The 21988-nt window shown below is 38.2% G+C and overlaps 1 protein-coding gene across 1 annotated transcript in view; it reads left to right on the top strand.

The window, feature by feature from the left end:
• LOC131702145 (complement receptor type 1-like) overlaps window positions 1-21988 on the top strand; it is a 67704-nt gene that overhangs the window by 22341 nt on the left and 23375 nt on the right. The window contains exons 5-9 of the mRNA XM_059004250.1: window positions 2303-2482; window positions 2927-3103; window positions 7465-7644; window positions 8125-8224; window positions 9668-9741. Coding sequence (XP_058860233.1) covers window positions 2303-2482; window positions 2927-3103; window positions 7465-7644; window positions 8125-8224; window positions 9668-9741 — 711 coding nt within the window. The remainder of the gene's footprint in view (window positions 1-2302; window positions 2483-2926; window positions 3104-7464; window positions 7645-8124; window positions 8225-9667; window positions 9742-21988) is intronic.

Below are 21988 nucleotides of genomic sequence, written 5' to 3' on the forward strand. Positions count from 1 at the left end.
GCAGAGCAGCACCAGTCCCCTGGAAAAGGGGGAGACTACACGCTGCTCCCACCTCCATCGGCAGGAGACTACACGCTGCTCCCACCTTCACCGGCAGGAGCAGAGCAGCCGGAGCTGCCTCTGCCTCCGCCACCTCCACCGGCAGGAACAGAGCAGCAGGAGCTGCCTCTGCCTCCGCCACCTCCACCGGAAGGAGCAGAGCAGCAGGAGCTGCCTCTGCCTTCGCCACCACCACCGCCAGGAGCAGAGGAGCAGGAGCTGCCTCTGCCACTTCCAGGAGCAGAGGAGCAGGAGCTGCCTCTGCCTCCGCCACTGCCAGAAGCAGAACAGCAGGAGCTGTCTCTGCTTTCCGTACCTCCACCACAGGGAGTACGGTGGCCGGAGCCCCAGAAAGGGGAGCTGTCGGCCACGAAGAAGGGGGAGGAGGTCTGGAGACCACCAACCCCAGCAGCAGTTTCGCTGCCGGAGATCGTGGGGGAGGTCCGGAGATCTGCTCCCACTGCAGCTTCTTCACTGCCGGCAGTACTGTGGTCGGAGCCCCACCAAGGGGAGCTACCGGCTACGAAGGAAGGGGGAGAGGTCAGGAGACCAGCATCCCCCGCAGCAATTTCGCTGCAAGCATGGACCAGCAGGCTGTCAGCCGTGCCACTACCGGCAGGGGTGCTGACAGCACTGCCAGCCATGGGCCCACTGAAGCCTCCCTTCCCAGCCCGAGACTTTGTCCTGGACTGCTGGATTTTTAAGGGGGGAGGTGGCCGTTGAGGCCATGTGTGCTTTGCACAGGGGGGGGTATATGTGGCAATGTGCCCCGCCCCTGTGTGCTTATTATGTGTTGTATGTTGCGTGTGTTAATGTTGGTGTATAGATTGGTACACGGGATATAAACGGGTCTGTGTTTCACGTGTGATTTAAAAAGGTAGATTTGTATTTAGGCACGAGGAGGGCACAAATCACTTCACGTGTTGGTTAAATGTAATATGTGAGCACGGGGTTGCACAGAATTAATTCACATGCTGGGATTCAAGTGAATAATTAATTAGTAATTGAATCCCAGCACAATAGTATATATAGACGCACATTTCTTGCAGTCGGGGTTGGGTGTTCGGTGAGTGGAGAACGGGATTGGAGACGGAGGTAGTAATTGTTAGAATAATAATAGTAAAAATAGTGTTTTCACTCACCGTGTTTTGTTCGTCTGTCTGTGCACTGTCTAGTCCGTTTTGTTCGTCTATTTATTTTGGCCTCAAGTGCCGTGTGCTGTGTTTTGTTGTTTCAAACCTTTTATTTTCTGTTCTGTTCATTAAATGCTGAGCGAAAGCATTCGCTCAGCTTCACCAAACCACACATCTCTGTCTGTTTATTTCCTGCATCTGGTCTGACGCCACCCACTCCGGCCGTCTTTGTGACACCCTGGCAAATCGTTTACGGACTGTGATAGGAAAGGTGGTGCATTCAGATCAAACTTATTGTGTACCTGACAGATCCATTTTTAATAATATTTTTTTGATTCGAGACATTGTGGCAGCCTCCAAATTATTTGGTAAGACACTGCCTCAGCCTGACCCTGATTTAGATATTTCCCCTGAGCTCAGTCTGGACTCTGATGTGCCTGGGAAGCTACTGACTGTTAAAGCTATTAAAGATATTTCCCTGGCTACAGTAGATGGGAAGAAGCTGTATAGAATTAGTCTGAAAACACAGCATCAGAAACAGCTTGAGTCATTACCTGATACTCCTTGGAGAGAGAGGTTGGGGGTGGAAGAGCATGTACAGCCAGCCTGGGCTTCCTTATACAAGCCACCATTACCAGAAAGATCAGGTGATCTGCAGTGGATAATTTTACACGCTATTCTTGCTGTTAATTCTTTTGTGTGTATTAGTAATCCGGAAGTTAAAGATAGCTTCCCTTTCTGCTATCAAAGACAGACTGTTTTTCATTGTTTTCTTTTTTGTAAAAGATTCAAACCAATGTTCAGTGTGCTGGGAAATATGAATTTTTGATATTGTGTTTTGTTTTTTTTCTGCTTGAATTTTCATATAACTGGCTTTTCTAATATTAATATTTTATCAATGAAATGTTTTTTTTATGTTTTTGACTTTTTTAAATAAATATTTAATAAAGTATTTTAAAAAATACAAATATCTATCTAGCTCTATCTATCCATCTATCTGTCTATCTATCGGTTTGTTTATTGATTATGTGAATTAATGTATTAAAGACGCATTTGATATAAACCATTGTTTTAGCACATATTTTGATTAGGCTGATATTTGGAATAAGGTTTTTTTTTCTTTCTCCTAGTTGTTAAGTGTCCAAACCCTCCAGAGATTGTAAACGGTGAAATCACAAACCCACCTCAGGGAACTGTCACGTTTGGCACATCTATTACCTACAAGTGTAATGAAGGGGTTCTGGTGGGTAATAGGGAGCTTGTTTGCACCAAATATGGAAACTACAGTAGTGACCCTCCAGCATGTAAAGGTATGTATTGCTTTGTTTAATGATGTAACTGTGTGATTTTGAGGGATGTGACATTCTAGAAGGGGTAGATTGATCTCTGATGGACCCCCGGCTGTCACCTCATCACACACTCCCCATTAAAATATAATGAACTGTTTAATAAAACAAACACACAAAAAAAAACAACCTCAGTTTAAAACAATGATGCCACTGTACCTCTTGCAGACATATTTGTAAGTTTGCTGAAATGTTTACAAATAAAATAATATTGTAGTAGTGTTCACAGTACAGTGTTCACAAAGGCGCATACATACTTATGCAGATAATGGGTTATTAATCAATTTCTTCATTGAAAATGTTGCTTTAATTTCAAACTGTAGCGGACTCAGCTTTAAATATTTTCTAGATCTATACTTCAGCTATTTAATGGTAATCTGTTTGACCATTGCTTGTTTGTTATTAAAGGCTGCCGTTCTGTTCAAGTGGAAAATGGCTATAAGACAGCTGGATTTGGACCAGTTTATAACTATGGGGATTTCATTACCTTTGCTTGTAATCCTGGGTATATTCTCCATGGCACTGACACTGTTACATGTGGAATAAATGAAATTTGGGAACCTGAACTTCCGACTTGCCAAAAAGGTAAGTACCATTCACGCTTTGAGATAAAACACTAACTTGAAATACAGTAAACATCATGCTGACCAGCAAACCTTCAAGAGAGTTCTTATTGTCTGTTGTGAACTATTAAAGGTAATATAGGAATTATGTATTTATTGATAACATCTACGTTACATTATTTGTTAAATCAGTATTATTATTATTATTATTATTATTATTATTATTATTTTTTATTTCTTTGATACCCTTATCCAGGGCGACTTACAATTGTTACAAGTTATCACATTATTTTTACATACAATTACCCATTTATACAGTTGGGTTTTTACTGGAGCAATCTAGGTAAAGTACCTTGCTCAAGGGTACAGCAGCAGTGTCCCCCCCCCACCTGGGATTGAACCCACGACCCTCCAGTCAAGAGTCCAGAGCCCTAACCACTACTCCACACTGCTGCCCATATTAGCCTTGTATAAACCTGAATTAAGTTGGTTAGTACTGTACACGTGGTGCTTGCTGTGTAGTTTTAACAATACCTTCCTATAGATCTGTAATACTATTTTTGACATTGCTAAAATTGTCCTTTTTGATAAGTTTTAAATATTCATTACAGGTAAGATAATTATGATCTGAATGAGACTGCACCAAAGAGATGAGTTAAAACCCAATCCTTGTTTCAGACACAACATTTAACCTATAAGCAGTTCCACTGTTTGTTTTCAAACACATGCTCATGTGAAATGCTTGGGTCTTGGTTTGAGGAACACTGTTCAGTAGCACATTCAGTGTGAGATTCAATATATAAATGCAGTGGTTCTCAAACTTTTTTGTTTGCAGACTGCCTGAATTTAGTTTTTTTTTTTGTTTTTTTTTGGATCTCGGTGGACCACTCAATACAGTATAGCTTACTGAAAAGTAAGCTATAAAATAAGCTATAATAAGAATAACCATACTTACATGTCTTTGTTTTAATGTGATGGATGGGCCTGTTTCTGTGAGCAAAGTTATTTTAAAATTGGAGTACTTTTTCATTAACACAAATTTACCGAGAGGACCTGCTTCCACCCCGGACCCGCTACAGGACCCGACCCGAACCCGCAACCCGCTGCATCACCGTCTTCTTACCCCCGACCCGACCCGCTTAATAAGACCTGCAACCTGACCCAAACCCGCAAGTGTTTGTCCTTTACCTACTGCCTGCGCCGACAGACTCACACATTGACAAACCAAGAAACACTGCTTAGTCAGCTGACTCCTCCCTGATCACCTCCTGCTTGGTGCAGGAAATACATTTACCTTATAATACGTTATTTGGGAAAGGGTTATAGACAAGTACGCTGAAAGGATATAAAACGTTTTTGGTGATTCAAATCCAGACCCGAGTCTTACCCTCTTTTTTTGTTTGTTTTATCCGAATCACAAACCGCGAAAGTTCACATTCCAACCAGAACACAACCTGCATTTGCGGGTCACCCGCAGGCACCAGACGCGATGCAGGATTCTTCTCCAGCTGTAATCTTTATTTATAAAATGTTTAAATACTGCATGCTGATTGCATGTTGGGGATTTATTTATTTTTTTACAGTGGAGTTAAATAGTACGTAGAAGCACAGTTCGATTAATAAATTATCATTACACAACATATATTAAACTCGCAATAAATGTACGCATTGCTGTGAGAGGTCTTTTTAAAGTTTTTAAAAAATGAGTGACATTCATTTCATCACTAGAAGTAGAAGGAAAACCTACATTGGGGGGAAAAAACGTAATGAAATCGAATAAAACACAAATGCTTGGGAATTATATTTTTCAGTGCATAATTGGGCTGGTCAAGAGTACTCAATTTACGAAAGAAATGTACACCAGAACTGGATTGTGAATTCATTTAAGACTAACCCTGAATCAAAGCTAATGTATTTTTTTACTCTCCCCAGGAAAACTTTTTTTTTTAAAATATATATTTGCATAGTCCAGCTGTTTAAACATTACCTACAGCCTACAGTTTAAACTATCAGGAATAGACGAGTATTCTCAAAAATGTGTTTTAATGTTAGCCTTTAATAAAGGTAAACGACTGCTTTAATGAAAAAAAAAAAAACATTTAAATTTGATTTCTGTTTCTTCGCAAAAAATATGTTTTCTGGGGAGAGTAAAAAAATACATTAACTTTGATTCAGGGTTACTCTTAAATGAATTCATGATCCAGTCTGGCTGTTATCTGTCACAGCAGAACATCCCAAAAACTAGTCTGAATTCAGAAACGCATAGCAGTCCAGAATTTGGGACGTCATCTGAAAAGTAAAGCAGCCTAGAATTTGGGATGTAGCCTCTGAGAACAGGGCAGTCCCAAACTGAGCTTTTATTCCGAATCATCCCGACATGAAAAGTTCATAAGATCCTCCAAGTTGTTTTTTTGTTTTGTTTTGTTTTGTTTTGTTGTTGTTTTTTTTTTAATCAATTTTGCTTTGCCGCATTGTTACTGAACAAGCCAAAAAAGTGCTTTTTGACAACCTATATTCACGACAGAGATATGCCTGCGTTACTACTTATTTCAAACGATCAATATAGTTTTCAGCTTTGTTGCAACATAAAATGATTTTCGTTTTGGATGTTTAGTTACACAGCGCGCGCTTCGTAAGACAAAAGAGTTGACTTCACTGTGGAGGTGGCATCCCGTGCACACAGACCGGGATGTTGACAGTATGTGTTTGTATTATCATTTTTTTATTATTTACTTGGGGTCCAGGGGCCAGGTTCATTATAGTGAAGGTCATTATAGCGAGGGTGTACTGTATTTGCAATTAAAATAAATCGTGCAAATGATTAGATATATGCTCTCTGAAAGAAAAAAGTACATCACCACAAAAGCCAATTCTTACGTTCGTGCATAACATGATAATTTATATCAAGTAATAGCCACCAATAGTTTGTTATATTTGTACAGCAAAATACCATATTATATTTTAATTGAAAGGTTCTGGAAAGCAGGTCTATCTGTGTCTCCGATGACAATGTTAAAATGCCTCCAAGCTTTCCCACTCGTGTTTGATGTAATATTCCTCCAACAAACAAGGACCAATCAAACGACTGTTATGCTGTTCCATCTCAAAAACCGGGCCTGTGTCATACCTCCAAATACAGCCGTATGTTCATGCAATGCAACGACGGAGAGTTTAGACCTTTTTTTTTAGCTTTGAGATATTCTCCATGTATGCATTTCCTTCCTGTACTGTAGCTGAGTTTTTAAGGTCTCAAATTTTGGGTTTGCAATGGGATCTGTAAACTGCTGCCGCATCCTTTCTGTAATTATGTAACCTTTCCACGGACCACCTGAAGGGAGCCGGCGGACCACCAGTGGTTCCGCGGACCACAGATTGAGAACCGCTGTATTAATATATTCAATTTAAACATTCAAACATCAATCTAATTGTTCCTGAAGGCAGGGTAGATTACTGCTATACTTAAAAAAAACAATAATAACTAATGTTGAGTTCAGATTTGTGAGACCGCTAGAATCGTGTTTTGTTTTGATATTTAGTTACATAGACGATGTCATTTTTAAACGTTGCTCTGGTAACTACAATATACAATTTCTGGGGGTTCCAGTGGGATTGTTCAAGTACAAGGCTTTCCTTTTTATCAGTGGAAACAACAGAACTTAATTTTATGAAGCAATATGCAGTGGTAAAGTCGCCTCCAAGCACTGTGCAACGAAACAGTACACTGTGCACAGAAAATAAAGACAATAATAATAATAATAATGGGGATGAGAGTTTTTTTTTCTTGCAAAGCACAAGAATGGCTACCCCCACTTGGGCAATGACTCAGTAAAATGCCAAACTTAAGCTTTATTAATCGTTGTATGGTCTACCCATGTACAGTTCATATAATGATCACAGATGGTATGGGGGGTATGCAGCTATCACTGACAGGCCTATACGTTGCTGTCTGGCAGGAGGATCATTAGTGCCACCTCTTCTAACTCTTCTGACTCTTCTGGCTTCTAACTTCTTGATACATGCCAGATTTCCATATAAGTTTAGCTGCCGCTCGTAGTTTTAAATTGCCCTGTAATTGCCAGTTAACAACAGTATGTCAGGTGGGTTTCTGGGGTTTCAAAGTCTGATCCTCTGCTGTTTGAAAACGAAGGGCTACAACTAAATCGGGGGGATATAGGCTGACCATTTCTTTTTATACATGCGTTTGTCATACTTGTATTTTTACACATACAGTGCGTACCCTCAAGGTGAATGACACCGGAAGGGCAAGGCAGTCTAAAAGCAGGAGAGTTGTAAGATCCCTTGGCTTGTTTATCACAGCAACTTAAAAAATAAAGACAAGTTGTAGTGGTGAAATCACTAAACTGGATTGCTTGATGTTTTTAGCACCATGTGGCAATCCTCCAATTTATCCCAATGCCGTACTGGAAGGTGAACCAAAAGGACCTTTTGTTGACGGATTTACAATCAGTTATACGTGTCAGAGTGGGTATGTACGGAAGTCTGGATCTCCAAGAATCACCTGTACCAGTTCACAGTGGTCACATCTGACCTTGGTGTGTGATCGTAAGTATGATTTTGATATTTGTTTTAATGATGTCTTATTATATTGCTAGACTACTTAATCACAGAAAATAGCTATTAACCATTTGATTATGCCTCTGACTGTTTATTAACCATCTAAAGGTTATTTTTACTAAGAATTTGTACTGTCTGCAAGGGGTGTTTGTTCTCTTAAACAATTCCATTTGTCTTAATGATATTATGTAAGTGGACATTTAATAAAATAAATCAGGAATTCAGTTCAGTCTAAGTATTTATAAGTATGGAGATACGGTACTAAAGTGCAGGTGTTGCTGAATACTAACATTTACTGAAATACACATTTGTGTGCAATGTAGGGAACAATTAAACTACTGTTTTTCAGCTTTTAGAGAATGTTATTATTTATGTTTCATCAGGGATGGAAACTTCCAATGGAAAGTGCATCGCCATGCTGTCGTGTAAAATAATCATTTCAGATTTTGATTGTATTTTTTCTTTTAGGCCGATCATGTGGAAGTCCAGGAGAGATACTTAATGGACACTTTAATACTGATGACGGTGTTCTTTTTGGAGACAAGGCTTATGCAGTTTGTGATGAAGGGTGAGTATATTGTGGTTGATGCTCAAGATTATTAAGGTTGGGGTAGTATGTGCATATAATCCAGTAATGAGATGTATTATTACTATAATAATATTACTGTTCTTGTCCTGGGGAAGCATGTCCCTGTCATCAGTGATATAGTGCAGGTGCTCATATATAAATTACACATTAAGATTTGCATCTTCTCCAGTTGTGATCAAAATGGATCAGTGTGCTGGTCTACATTTTAGTGATACTCATGGTTCTAATCTTGTATTTACATCCTCGATGGGTTATATGTTTCTGTTTTTCGGGTTTTATTAATTGTATTTTTCATTGCTTATTTTTAGCTATTTTCGAGTTTTATGTAAATCGTTGTTTTCGGGGCTTTTGTTTTTGATATACTGTATGAAATTAGTGTTTTAAGTTACTTTCCAAAATGCTTGAGCGTTTTTTTTCTGTCAAAATATGTATAGTCGTAACTCGACAGTACTTGCTATCTGAACTGTAATACAGTTTGAAATCCTGCTAACAAGCCTCCATCCTGATTGTAATCTTGTTTTAAATCTCGCAAGCGGAGTTTCCAATAGAAATGTAGGAATGTGCTGTCATTCAGGGGCGGGTTTTAAAGTATTGAGAATGAATCAATGACAGATGCAAGTCAGGAAGGCGGGACATTGCCCAGCAGCACTGGGAAATGTATTTATTATTATTTTTGTAGTAGGTTTTATTTTTTAATGGGAATAGGGTAAAGTCAATGTGAATTGATTAACCATTTACACAGTTTTTTCCGGTGTTTTCCGATGTTTATTGGCTGTCCACCGATTTTCATTTTTTTTGTATCAGGTGTTTTATCGGTTAAAACCGCAAATCAGAAGCCCTAGTTATATGTTAACCATATTTCTTGTCGATTCTTAAACCAGGCTGCAGTCATTTTTCTGATTTCTAATTGACTGGAGAGACAAATGTGCATGCAGCACTGCCTAACCTCTGGGCTTTCATGTGAAAATCTTATGTTTTTGATAGTAATAATCTTTATTTTAATATAGGGCCTTTCACAGTGGACCACCAACACAAAGCACTTTACAGGTGTAGGCTGTGAACTGTGCATTATATGCAGAGTCACTTATAATAGGACATTGATTTAACATCTCATCCGCAGTATGGAGCACAAGGAGGTTCAGTGACTTGCTCAGGGTCACACAGTGAGTCAGTCAGTGGCAGAGGTGGGATGAAGGAAAGTGATTGTGCAAACCAGAAAAGGACAACACACATTGGACAGATTATATGGACAGCACTCGTGGAACCTTGTGGTTTTTCAGCTTTATGAATTACCATGGGCTCTATTTTTAGTTACATTTCTGAAAGCAACAATGGTTTAAAAGCTGGCGATGAACAACTTGGTTGCAGCTAGATAAAGAAATAATTATAACATTGGAGATTCTGAGGGTTTCTGTGTTTTAGATTCCAGATGGCAGGCAATGGTGTCAGAAGCTGTCGCGCTGCTGGCTGGGACGGTGCCATTCCTATATGCGAAAGTAAGTAGGCTTGTGTGTTTTTATTAAAAAAAAAAAAAAAAAAGTTTTTAAACATAATTTTGTTTTATGTATAGGATGTTGTACAATGCAAGCTGATAGGCACTCCACGAGAGGTCAGAGTGGCTACTGGCCGCTCTCACCTTGAAGGGGTGAAATTCAGCTTGTATTTAACACAACACCCAATTCTATATTGTTTTTAATGTAGAGTTAAATAAGAATAGTTTAACGGTAGGCCTGTGTATATATGTTTATCAATGTCATTGTTTTCCTGTATTGAAATTAACTTTTATTCTTTTTACATGGATATTCGAATATGAATAGGTTCAGTGCCATTTATTATTATTATTATTATTATTATTATTATTAATTTCTTAGCAGACGCCATTATCCAGGGCGACTTACAATATATCACATTATACACATTATACATTATTTCACATTATACAGATATCACATTATTTTTTACATACAAATACTCATTTATACAGTTGGGTTTTTACTGGAGCAATCTTGGTAAAGTACCTTGCTCAAGGGTACGGCAGCAGTGTCCCCCACCTGGGATTGAACCCACGACCCTCCGGTCAAGAGTCCAGAGCCCTAACCACTACTCCACACTGCTGCCCGTATACTGAAATAATTATAATGCCTATACCTGTATACAGCTCAGAAATGTTGAGAGTTAAGATGTATTTGCACAACGTGCAGACATAAGGATGTTGAATTAGAATTATCCTAACAAAATAAAACAACCTGTTACCTCTATCTATCTATCTATCTATCTATCTATCTATCTATCTATCTATCTATCTATCTGTCTATCTATCTATCTGTCGACTGGTTGTGTCTGTCTTAGTGTGAGCAGGGGTTGGTGGATCTGTTGGGAACAAAAGTGCAGGGGGCAGTAGTCAGATCCCACTTTAAGAATATGGTGGAAATGGATGCACCAACCACATTTTGGGGGGGGGCTAGAAAAGAGAAGTGCCCAGGGTAAAATGATTCATTGCCTGGAGACAGCAGATAGGCAAGAGTTGAGGGAACCTGTGGAGATTAGGAGAGTGGCTATGGACTTTTATAAATAATTGTTTTCAGCAGATATTGTGAAGAAAACTGGGGAGCCACAGTGCCTCCTGCAGAATCTTCCTCAATTGTCTGAAGAGGAGGCTAAAGGTTAGGCAGCCCTTTGACTTTGGGAGAATTGACTGATGCCCTCCAAGGGGTGAATAATGGCAAAGTACCTGGACTCAATGGTCTCCCAGTGGAGTTTTATAAAGCTTTTTGGCCTTTGTTGGGAGAGGATTTGTGGGAGTTGTTTGGAGAGAGTGCACAAGAAGGAGTGTTACCTCAAAGTTGTAGGAGGGCTGTCCTTACTCTTCTTCCTAAGAAAGCTGATCTGTGTGATATAAAAAACTGGAGACCTGTATCAGTTATTGGTGTGGATTCTAAAATATTTTCTAAAGCCCTGGCAAATCGTTTACGGACTGTGATAGGAAAGGTGGTGCATTCAGATCAAACTTATTGTGTACCTGACCATTTTTAATAATATTTTTTTTGATTCGAGACATTCTGGCAGCCTCCAAATTATCTGGTAAGACACTGCCTCAGCCTGACCCTGATTTAGATATTTCCCCTGAGCTCAGTCTGGACTCTGATGTGCCTGGGAAGCTATTGACTGTTAAAGCTCTTAAAGATATTTCCCTGGCTACAGTAGATGGGAAGAAGCTGTATAGAATTAGTCTGAAAACACAGCATCAGAAACAGCTTGAGTCATTACCTGATACTCCTTGGAGAGAGAGGTTGGGGGTGGAAGAGCATGTATAGCCAGCCTGGGCTTCCTTATACAAGCCACCATTACCAGAAAGATCAGGTGATCTGCAGTGGAGAATTTTACATGCTATTCTTGCTGTTAATTCTTTTGTGTGTATTAGTAATCCGGAAGTTAAAGATAGCTTCCCTTTCTGCTATCAAAGACAGACTGTTTTTCATTGTTTTCTTTTTTGTAAAAGATTCAAACCAATGTTCAGTGTGCTGGGAAATATGAATTTTTGATATTGTGGTTTGTTTTTTTTCTGCTTGAATTTTCATATAACTGGCTTTTCTAATATTAATATTTTATCAATGAAATGTTTTTTTTATGTTTTTGACTTTTTTAAATAAATATTTAATAAAGTATTTTAAAAAATAGTTGTTACGTGTCCAAACCCTCCAGAGATTGTAAACGGTGAAATCACAAACCCACCTCAGGGAACTGTCACGTTTGGCACAATTATTATCTACAAGTGTAATAAAGGGGTTCTGGTGGGTAATAGGGAGCTTGTTTGCACCAAATATGGAAACTACAGTAGTGCTCCTCCAGCATGTAAAGGTATGTATTGCTTTGTTTAATGATGTAACTGTGTGATTTTGAGGGATGTGTCATTCTAGAAGGGGTAGATTGATCTCTGATGGACCCCCGGCTGCCACCTCATCACACAAACGTAACACATCACTCCCCACTGAGATATAATGAACTGTTTAAAAAAACAAACACAAAAAAAAACAACCTCAGTCTGAAACGATGATGTCACTGTACCTCTTGCAGACGTATTTGTAAGTTTGCTGAAATGTTTACAAATAAAATAATATTGTAGTAGTGTTCACAGTACAGTGTTCACAAAGGCGCATACATACTTATGCAGATAATGGGTTATTAATCAATTTCTTCATTGAAAATGTTGCTTTAATTTCAAACTGTAGCGGACTCAGCTTTAAATATTTTCTAGATCTATACTTCAGCTATTTAATGGTAATCTGTTTGACCATTGCTTGTTTGTTATTACAGATCATAAAGGCTGCTGTTCTGTTCAAGTGGAAAATGGCCATAAAACAGCTGGATTTGTACCAGTTTGTAGCGCTGTGCCCTATAATTCCGTGTTGTGTAAATCCTTACTGTCACTTTAAATATTAATTGGAAAACAAGGAGGGATGTGGTTGGAGGATTTCTTTGCGGTGCAGAGGTTAAAAAGGGGGAATGGGGTTTAGAGGAAAAAAAGAGAAACATGGAGACGTGCTGATTTGGGAACTGCAAGTGGATGATCAACCAGTGGTTTTAAGTTCTGTTGTTTTTTCGTTTAACCCAAGAGGAAAGGTGCACTGATGGTTCGAGTTACGAGACTGCTATTGTTGCTGTGTTGGTATCGTGGTTGATGGCGTCCAGGCGAATCGGAGCTGCAAGCTTCAAGCGGGTTTGACTCTGAAAAGCTATTATCAGTATTGCTGGATTTTGTTGTGTTTGGGCAACTAACCGTGTGCGATTAATTCTGTACTGTGTGCTGTTATCTTGGGACTGTTGCTATTTTGGACGGCGTGGGGACTTATCTGGTTGGTTATTGCGGTTTCCCGGGATGTAGGAGTTTGTTATTGTTTTGGCCGAAATAAGGACAGATTCTGGTATATAGTTCGGGACGGTTTCTTTTTCCTTTTTTACTCGGCAGAAGAAATATTATACGTACTCCTTCCCGTTTGGCAAAGATATTACTTTGTTTGTTTTTCCTGTTGTGAGGTTGGGGGAGATAGTTTAAGGAACATTAATACGTTTTGAAACATTTATGCATTTGTCTTGTTGTCAGTACTTTTATTTTGCAGTGCACTGCAACGTCCTAGGTGCTTTATGGTTTTGTTTATATATATATATATGTACATACTTAGTTACCGGGTTCTTGACCCATTAATTGCGCTAATGTAGAATCATTGGGGTAGCTGTAGTTAGGTACATTTTAAATGAATTGTAAACCATAGAGCATAATGGATGTGTTTTTCTTTTTTGGGTTTGTCAATATGTATTTAAATGTGTGCAAATTGATTAACAACTCTGCTTATTAATTGAAGGTGTTGCTATTGGTCATGTGCAATATGTATTTAAATGTGTGCAAATTGATTAACAACTCTGCTTATTAATTGAAGGTGTTGCTATTGGTCATGTGCAATATGTATTTAAATGTGTGCAAATTGATTAACAACTCTGCTTATTAATTGAAGGTGTTGCTATTGGTCATGTGCAATATGTATTTAAATGTGTGCAAATTGATTAACAACTCTGCTTATTAATTGAAGGTGTTGCTATTGGTCATGTGCAATATGTATTTAAATGTGTGCAAATTGATTAACAACTCTGCTTATTAATTGAAGGTGTTGCTATTGGTCATGTGCAATATGTATTTAAATGTGTGCAAATTGATTAACAACTCTGCTTATTAATTGAAGGTGTTGCTATTGGTCATGTGCAATATGTATTTAAATGTGTGCAAATTGATTAACAACTCTGCTTATTAATTGAAGGTGTTGCTATTGGTCATGTGCAATATGTATTTAAATGTGTGCAAATTGATTAACAACTCTGCTTATTAATTGAAGGTGTTGCTATTGGTCATGTGCAATATGTATTTAAATGTGTGCAAATTGATTAACAACTCTGCTTATTAATTGAAGGTGTTGCTATTGGTCATGTGCAATATGTATTTAAATGTGTGCAAATTGATTAACAACTCTGCTTATTAATTGAAGGTGTTGCTATTGGTCATGTGCAATATGTATTTAAATGTGTGCAAATTGATTAACAACTCTGCTTATTAATTGAAGGTGTTGCTATTGGTCATGTGCAATATGTATTTATAACTACTACCTCTGAATAAGTGCTTCTGTTATTTGGATGTGCAATATTTACTTAAGGGTGTGCAATAGTTGGCGCTCTTAATTGTATGAAATGACTATTTAAATACTAATATTTTGTAACTATCGAATTGACTCTTGTTAATTTGTGGAATGTTATTCATTGCCTTTTAAACCCTTGTTTCTGGTATTTTCCTTTCTTTAGTTAACATAATAAATTCAATCTATTTTCCCCTGGATATATAGGGTGTAGTGGAATTTTCTAGTATGTCCTAGTAGCGGGTTGGTGAGAATTAATAAATGGTAAAATTGTAGGTTTACCTGGCACCCCAGATCGCCAAGCGTTACAAGTTTATAACTATGGGGATTTCATTGCCTTTGCTTGTAATCCTGGGTATATTCTCAATGGCACTGACACTGTTACATGTGGAATAAATGGAATTTGGGAACCTGAACTTCCGACTTGCCAAAAAGGAAAGTACCATTCACGCTTTGAGATAAAACACTAACTTGAAATACAGTAAACATCATGCTAACCAGCAAACCTTCAAGAGAGTTCTTATTGTCTGTTGTAAACTATTAAAGGTAATATAGGAATTATGTATTTATTGATAACATCTATGTTACATTATTTGTTAAATCATTATTAGCCTTGTATAAACCTGCATTAACTCGGTCTATACTGTACATGTGGTGCTTGCCATGTAATTTTTACAATATCTTCCTGTAGATCTGTAATAGTGAACCACAACAACAACTTCCCCAGTGCCTGAGCTTTGACACAGGCCCGGTTTTTGGGATGGAACCGCTAACAGTCTCACGTTTTGATTGGTCCATGTCTGTCACATGAATACGTCGTCACACGAGTGGAAAAGCGTGCAGGCATTTTTAACATTGTGATCAGATAGAGAGAGTGATCTGCTTTCCACAACCTTACCATTAAAATATAATGTGGTATTACACTGTACTGATATAACAAACTATGAGGAATTACTTTATATAAATTATCATGTTATGCACGAATGTAAGAATTGGCTTTCTGTGGTGGTGTACTTTTTTCTTTCAAGTAGCATATATCTATAATCGTTTTTGCGATATATTTTAATATAAAACATATACGCTATTGCAGTTTTGTTACAAAAGATACATTAGTTTATCTCTAATGTAATCACAGTTTTACATATAGACTGCCCGTTTTCATTTACGTCGCAAATTCTGGGCCGCTTTACTTTTCAGATAATGTCCCAAATTCTGGGCCGATTTGGTTTGCAGATAACATCCCAAATTCTGGGCCGCTTTGGTTTTTAGATAACGTCCCAATTTCTGGGCTGCTCTGGTTTTCAGATAACGTTCCGAATTCTGCATTTTCGAATTCAGGACAGTTTTTGAGATATTCTGCTTAGCTGACAGCCGAGTTTCTAAGTCATGCATGCACAGTTTACCATAAACTGGACCGTTAATTCATTTAAGAGTACATGAATCAAAGTTAATGTATTTTTTACTCTCCTCAGAAAACATTTAGGAACATGGTATACCAAAAAAAAAAAAAAAGGTCATCTCATTTGCTTATGTAATGTCCATCAATATATAATGAGGCATAGGGGTTTATCAGAACTTCTGGGTTTAAGAGACCAGTGCCCTTCAACAACTTCAAATAAATCCTATTGTATTGTATTAGTCAGCATTTCCCTTGTCTATTCCTGATCATTTATACTGTAGGTCAGGGGTTTTCAACCTTTTTTTGAAACTGTACCCCTTCTATCTGGAGGTTTCAGCTCGAGTACCCCTTTACAATTTTCGCTCAACTGAACGGTACCTCAGTTACAATAAAATGGAGAATAATCTGATGCCCAGCATACACTGCAATACCCAGCAAAGTTATACACTGATATTCTGATAGCACAGCAATTCAAATGAAGTTTGTAATTGGTTGTGTTCCTCAAATACACAATAAAAAGTGATATTTATAAGGTATACAGTTATACAGCGATACAGTGGTTTCGGACATCTAAGAACAGGTACTGCGAGCATCTGGATTCATACTCAGAGGTACTCTGTAGCCTCCTGGGACATTCACAGCTTGTTTGACACCCTCTTGTAGTTGCCCGTTTCTGCATATAAAGCAAAATGCTGTTTGTCAATCTCTCTTTTTTCTTATAAATCAGTCTTTGCAAGAATCATTCCAAAAACACTTGAATCAGTTAGGCACTACCAGTCTGACACTACAGGCCTTTAAATTGCAGTACCAATTTGCAAGTTGCTAAGTGGTTGCATTCCTCAAATTTGCACTGCAAAGTGATATTTTAAAGAATAGGGTATATAGTGCTTTTTTTCGCCTCTGCTCGCTTTTGGTGCAAAACTATGCTCCGATACACTCAGGCTGATACTGTGATCACAAAACACTTGGAATGGACTTAAATTGGTGCTTCTGTACTCTTTTTAGATGCACAACAATCTTAGTTAAAGAAAATGGGTTCCTTTGAGTTCGTAAGACCCACGACCGCCATTAGCTGAGCCTTACCCCGATGGTGTTTTTATAATGGGATTTGCCATAGGGAAGGGGGTGGTCTCTTTTCGTACCCGTATCTCCACGACCCCTGGGCCAACAAACTCAGAAGGACATTCTTTGCGTGCACAAGAGTCTTAGCTAAAGAAAGACATCAGCCACGGGTTCAAACGCCACACCACCGCCAGATGGTGGGCGTTGCCCCAAAGGGGTTTTATAATGGGATTTCCCATAGACATTTTTCAGGGTGCTGTATCTCGGGTTCCGGGGGTCCCCAAGACTTGAAAATCGGTATGGAGGTCCACCTCGGGGCCCCTGTCGATCCCTCCAAGTGACGTGTCCCCAGCTAGAAAGGACACCAGTTTAGACTTTTTTGCCAACCTGGAGCTCAAAAGCTATTGGAAATGCAACCTTGACATGCCATCATGCTGAAAATGTGAAAATTTGTTGAAAATGTAGCATTTGAAAACAGGTGGCTCCCTGTGAAAGAGGGCCCCCAGACATGACCCTAGGAAGTTCAACCCGGTTTCTAGGCCCCGGGGTCATGGAGATATGACCCCGAAACGGGTAGCTTTTGGACATTTTTGACAGGGCGTATCTCGGGTTCTGTTAGGGTTAGGAACTTGATTTTTTTTTGCGTTGGGGCCCCATGGGGCCCCGCACAAGCAGTCACCATTTTCATGGTTCAAATGCCAGGACGGCTTGGCAAAGTGAATTTTTTCGTCATGACATGAGTTTTTGGGTGAACCACCACACCTTTTTAGGGGGTGGTTTGGGGTGCTCCCCTGAGTTTATATCACTTTGAATGGTGGTTCTACGTGCTCGGGTTCGAGAGATATGCCTGAAAATGTGTTTTATAACACTGCCATAGACATGAATGGGGCTGAATACCCGAAAATATATTTTGCAAAGAATTGCTACGGTGGGTGTATGCGTGCAGGGGTTGCATGGTGGTGTGTGCGTGCCAGGGTTGCATGGTGGTACACGTGTGTGGAGGGGAATTGGAGTTCAGGTTTTGTGCACAAGAGGGGCGGGGAAAAGACTGGGAAGGGTAGGGTAAAAGAAAAATTACTACAATCATTTATTTTCACTTTCGACTCCCAGTCTCCTTTCCCTCACTTTATGATTTTATTTTGTGATTATTTAATTATTGTCAAAGTAAACGGCCTTCATCTACTCACAGTTGCAGTCTCATTTCTGTCCAAAAAGAACCTGAAACACAACAATATATACCATGTTCCTTCCCAAAAATGTGTTTTAATATTAGCCTTTAATAAAGGAAAACGACTGCTTAAATTAATTTTCATGTATCTATTTCAGTGCAATGTAGTTTCTTCATGTAATAAGAAATACGTTTTTTAACATTTACATTTTTGTTTTTTTCATTAAAAAAAAAAAAAAAAAAAGATTTCTGGGGAGAGTAAAAAATACATGAACTTTGATTAATGTACTAAGGGTTACTCTCAAATTAATTCACGATCCAGTTTATGGTAAACTGTGCATGCATGACTTAGAAACTCGGCTGTCAGCTGATTCCCCAAAACTGGGCTGAATTCGGAAATGCAAAGCGGCCCAGAATTTGGGATGTTATCTAAAAACCAAGGCTGCCCAGAATTTGGGACGTTATCTAAAAACCAAAGCGGCCCAGAATTTGGGACGTTATCTAAAAACCAAAGCGGCCCAGAATTTGGGACGTTATCTAAAAACCAAAGCGGCCCAGAATTTGGGACGTTATCTAAAAACCAAGGCGGCCCAGAATTTGGGACATTATCTGAAAAGCAAAGCGGCCCACAATTTGGGACGTAAATGAAAACAGGGGCAGTCTATATGTAAAACTGTGATTACATTAGAGATAAACTAATGTATCCTGTAACAAAACTGCAATAGCGTATATGTTTTATATTAAAATATATCGCAAAAACGATTATAGATATATGCTACTTGAAAGAAAAAAGTACACCACCACAGAAAGCCAATTCTTACATTCGTGCATAACATGATAATTTATATAAAGTAATTCCTCATAGTTTGTTATATCAGTATAGTGTAATACCACATTATATTTTAATGGTAAGGTTGTGGAAAGCAGATCACTCTCTCTATCTGATCACAATGTTAAAATGCCTGCACGCTTTTTCACTCGTGTGACGACGTATTCATGTGACAGACATGGACCAATCAAAACGCGAGACTGTTATGCGGTTCCATCCCAAAAACCGGGCCTGTGTCATACCTCCAGTGCCTTTAACACCGGTGTCCCAGGAAATAAGTTGATCAAGCTCTAGAATTTAAAGGCGAGGTTCCATTGTTTCTAATGTAAACGAGCCTAGGCTGTTAACTAGCAAAATGTGTTACGTATTGACGTTATTTTGCATTTCTGGAGGTGTTTTTGTTTTGGGAAGCACTACAGTATGGACAGCAGGTATGCGAGCGATTGTCCAAAAGTTAAACTTAGTTTCAATCATGGAAAAAATTCAAAGCTCCATGCTGCGGTTACTAACTAGGCCACGGTGCACATCAATTACACGATGTACTTGAAAAACGTTGCTTATACAGTATTATTATTTTATATTTGTTCTTTAATTTATTTTTACATACAGTACTTTGTATAATTAGGACAGAAAACGAACAGGAGACTGGTTATCATAGTGCATATATTTCAATTACAAGTGTGGGAAGAAACAATACATTCATTAATTAAAAACTAAAGAGTTAACGTCTTTGCTAAACCGTGGTAAATACCTGTAGTTCAACACCAACCAAGATTTTGTGTTGTGAGAGAGATCATACAGTATATGCAGGATACTGTATATCAGCATCATTTTAAAATGGTAAATCCCTGTAGTGCAACAACCAGTAAGACATATAACGAGAAAGATACAGTATATTGAATTAAAGTGAATTATCACGATTTAAAATCATGTAGATATACACATAGATATGGTATCTCTCTTCCTCATTATATATGTCTTTTTTATATATCTCTATCTTGTTATAAATTCCTGTAGTGCAACAACCATGTAAGACATAACGAGCAATCATATCTACCATGGCATACGTTTTTCATTTCTGTATTTGTCCTACAAGAGAATTTGACAGGGTCCTTTTTTTTTTTTTTTTTTTTTTTTTACATAGTACAAATCTTATCCCTTAGTAATACTATATATTACTGCAAGGAATTCAATTGTCACGTTTACGAAGAATATGGCATTTATGTTCATGTATTGTGTGCAAACAACATGAGATATTTTTTTTCCCAATTCCCAACCTGAGTACACGACACAATTCCTTTCTAAAAAAAAAAAAAAAACTTTCGTCTGGCTATTTGTGGTTAATTTAATTCACCCTATCCCAATTTAAAAACCACAACCCTAAACCTAGAACCTTTTTTAAATAAACAAACATAGGACATGCAGACAAATCAAGGTCCTCTATGTACTATTCAATTTCTTTATCTGGCGGTTTTGCCACGTCTAAACTGTAGTAAAGTTACAGCTATACTCATATTAAAATGTAAAAATACGACCTTGTCATACTAATATGATGGATGCAGCATGTCTTCAGATTATATTACTGAAACATTTTAATTTTGATTAAAGATTGACAACATTTTGACGTGTAAAATAATTTAATATATAAATAAATCGCCGCGATCACACATAAACTACATCAGATTGACAACGACGTTATAGAAACATAACAAGACAGGGATAAAACATTTTACCGTATAAAGAGCCGTCGATCACACATTTTAAAGTTCATACGAAAATACAGTGGCACGAACACGCAACAGCATACAGTCTAGTAAATAAAACGGCCAGATAAAAATAAAGCCATGCAGTGAACCTCCCCTTTAATCAAACTGTAGCCCCGTCTTACTTTTGTCTACTCTTGCCTTACTGCGCTTGCGCGATCAACTTTTTTCCTGGTCAACTTATTTACTACGACACAGGCCCTTGTTGATGCAGTCTGAAATAAACGGGCACGCTCTTGCAACAACTTGCAACAGTAGGTGGTTATAAGGGAACCTCCCAACGTCCATCTTTATTAGACATTCACACCCCCAGGATCGCAAATATTATTTCACCCTATCAACCCTGCTGTCCCACTATCAACAGAACAGCAACACTGCTTTCCAGGGACACAGTGCTGGTGCATAACTTTATTTTGATAATAAATCCTGAAACAAGAAATCGATAAGGGAGTTCAGGGGGAAAACATGTTTTAAATCCCTCTTTCACTCTTTTTTTATTTTCTAGATGTGAAACGCACCTTCTGGAACAGATTTAAAAATGCTGTTAAAGAAACCGTTTCCGAGGTCATCCACTGGTGGAATTGACACGCCTAATAACGCTTTAGAACGGATTACTATTTCACTGATGAAGGTACTTGCCTTCATACTGTTGTATATATACAGTGGACTCCCGTTAATTTGTGTTTCAGTAACTTGTGTTTTTGATCATCCGTGCGGTTTAATACAGTAAATTATCAAAATGCATTAGTGCAGAAATCAGCGTATCTGTGCAGAAGCCAAGTCATCATTTAATTTAATTCAATTCAGTTGAGTACAGTATAGTGCATGGCAATGGACAGCACTGTATTGTAGTTATTGAACAGTGACAAGCGAGCAGAAAGCAGATTTAAGACTCTCTTAGCCTGGTAGTCTGAATATGAAGAGCAGTTACGACACTTAAAGACTCGGAGCAAGATCAGTGACTTTTTAAACCAGCTCTCTCCATCTCTGAGCAACGCTGATTATGCACAGTGTATCTTTTGTTGGGACATTATAGTATATTTTATTTGTATTATTGCATTATTGCAAGTTTTCAATTAATAGCTGTAGATTTCCTAAACAGTAAACTCAATTTCGGCTAATCCATGTTTTTAACTAATTCAGGCTCAAGACGGATTAATGTGGGTCTTCTGTGTGTGTATGTATGTATGTATGTATGTACTGTATATAATATTCATACAGTTGTAATCAAAAGTTTACATACCCTCATGGAAATTAGGAATTAGAAATTAGAAATTAGAAATTTGAAATTTCTCGAAAACAAATAATTATTGAAAAACTCTTTTGGAGCAAAAGTTTTGCTT

This window comes from Acipenser ruthenus, chromosome 29 (genome assembly GCF_902713425.1).
Source record: "Acipenser ruthenus chromosome 29, fAciRut3.2 maternal haplotype, whole genome shotgun sequence".
Classification (NCBI taxonomy): Eukaryota; Metazoa; Chordata; class Actinopteri; order Acipenseriformes; family Acipenseridae; genus Acipenser; species Acipenser ruthenus.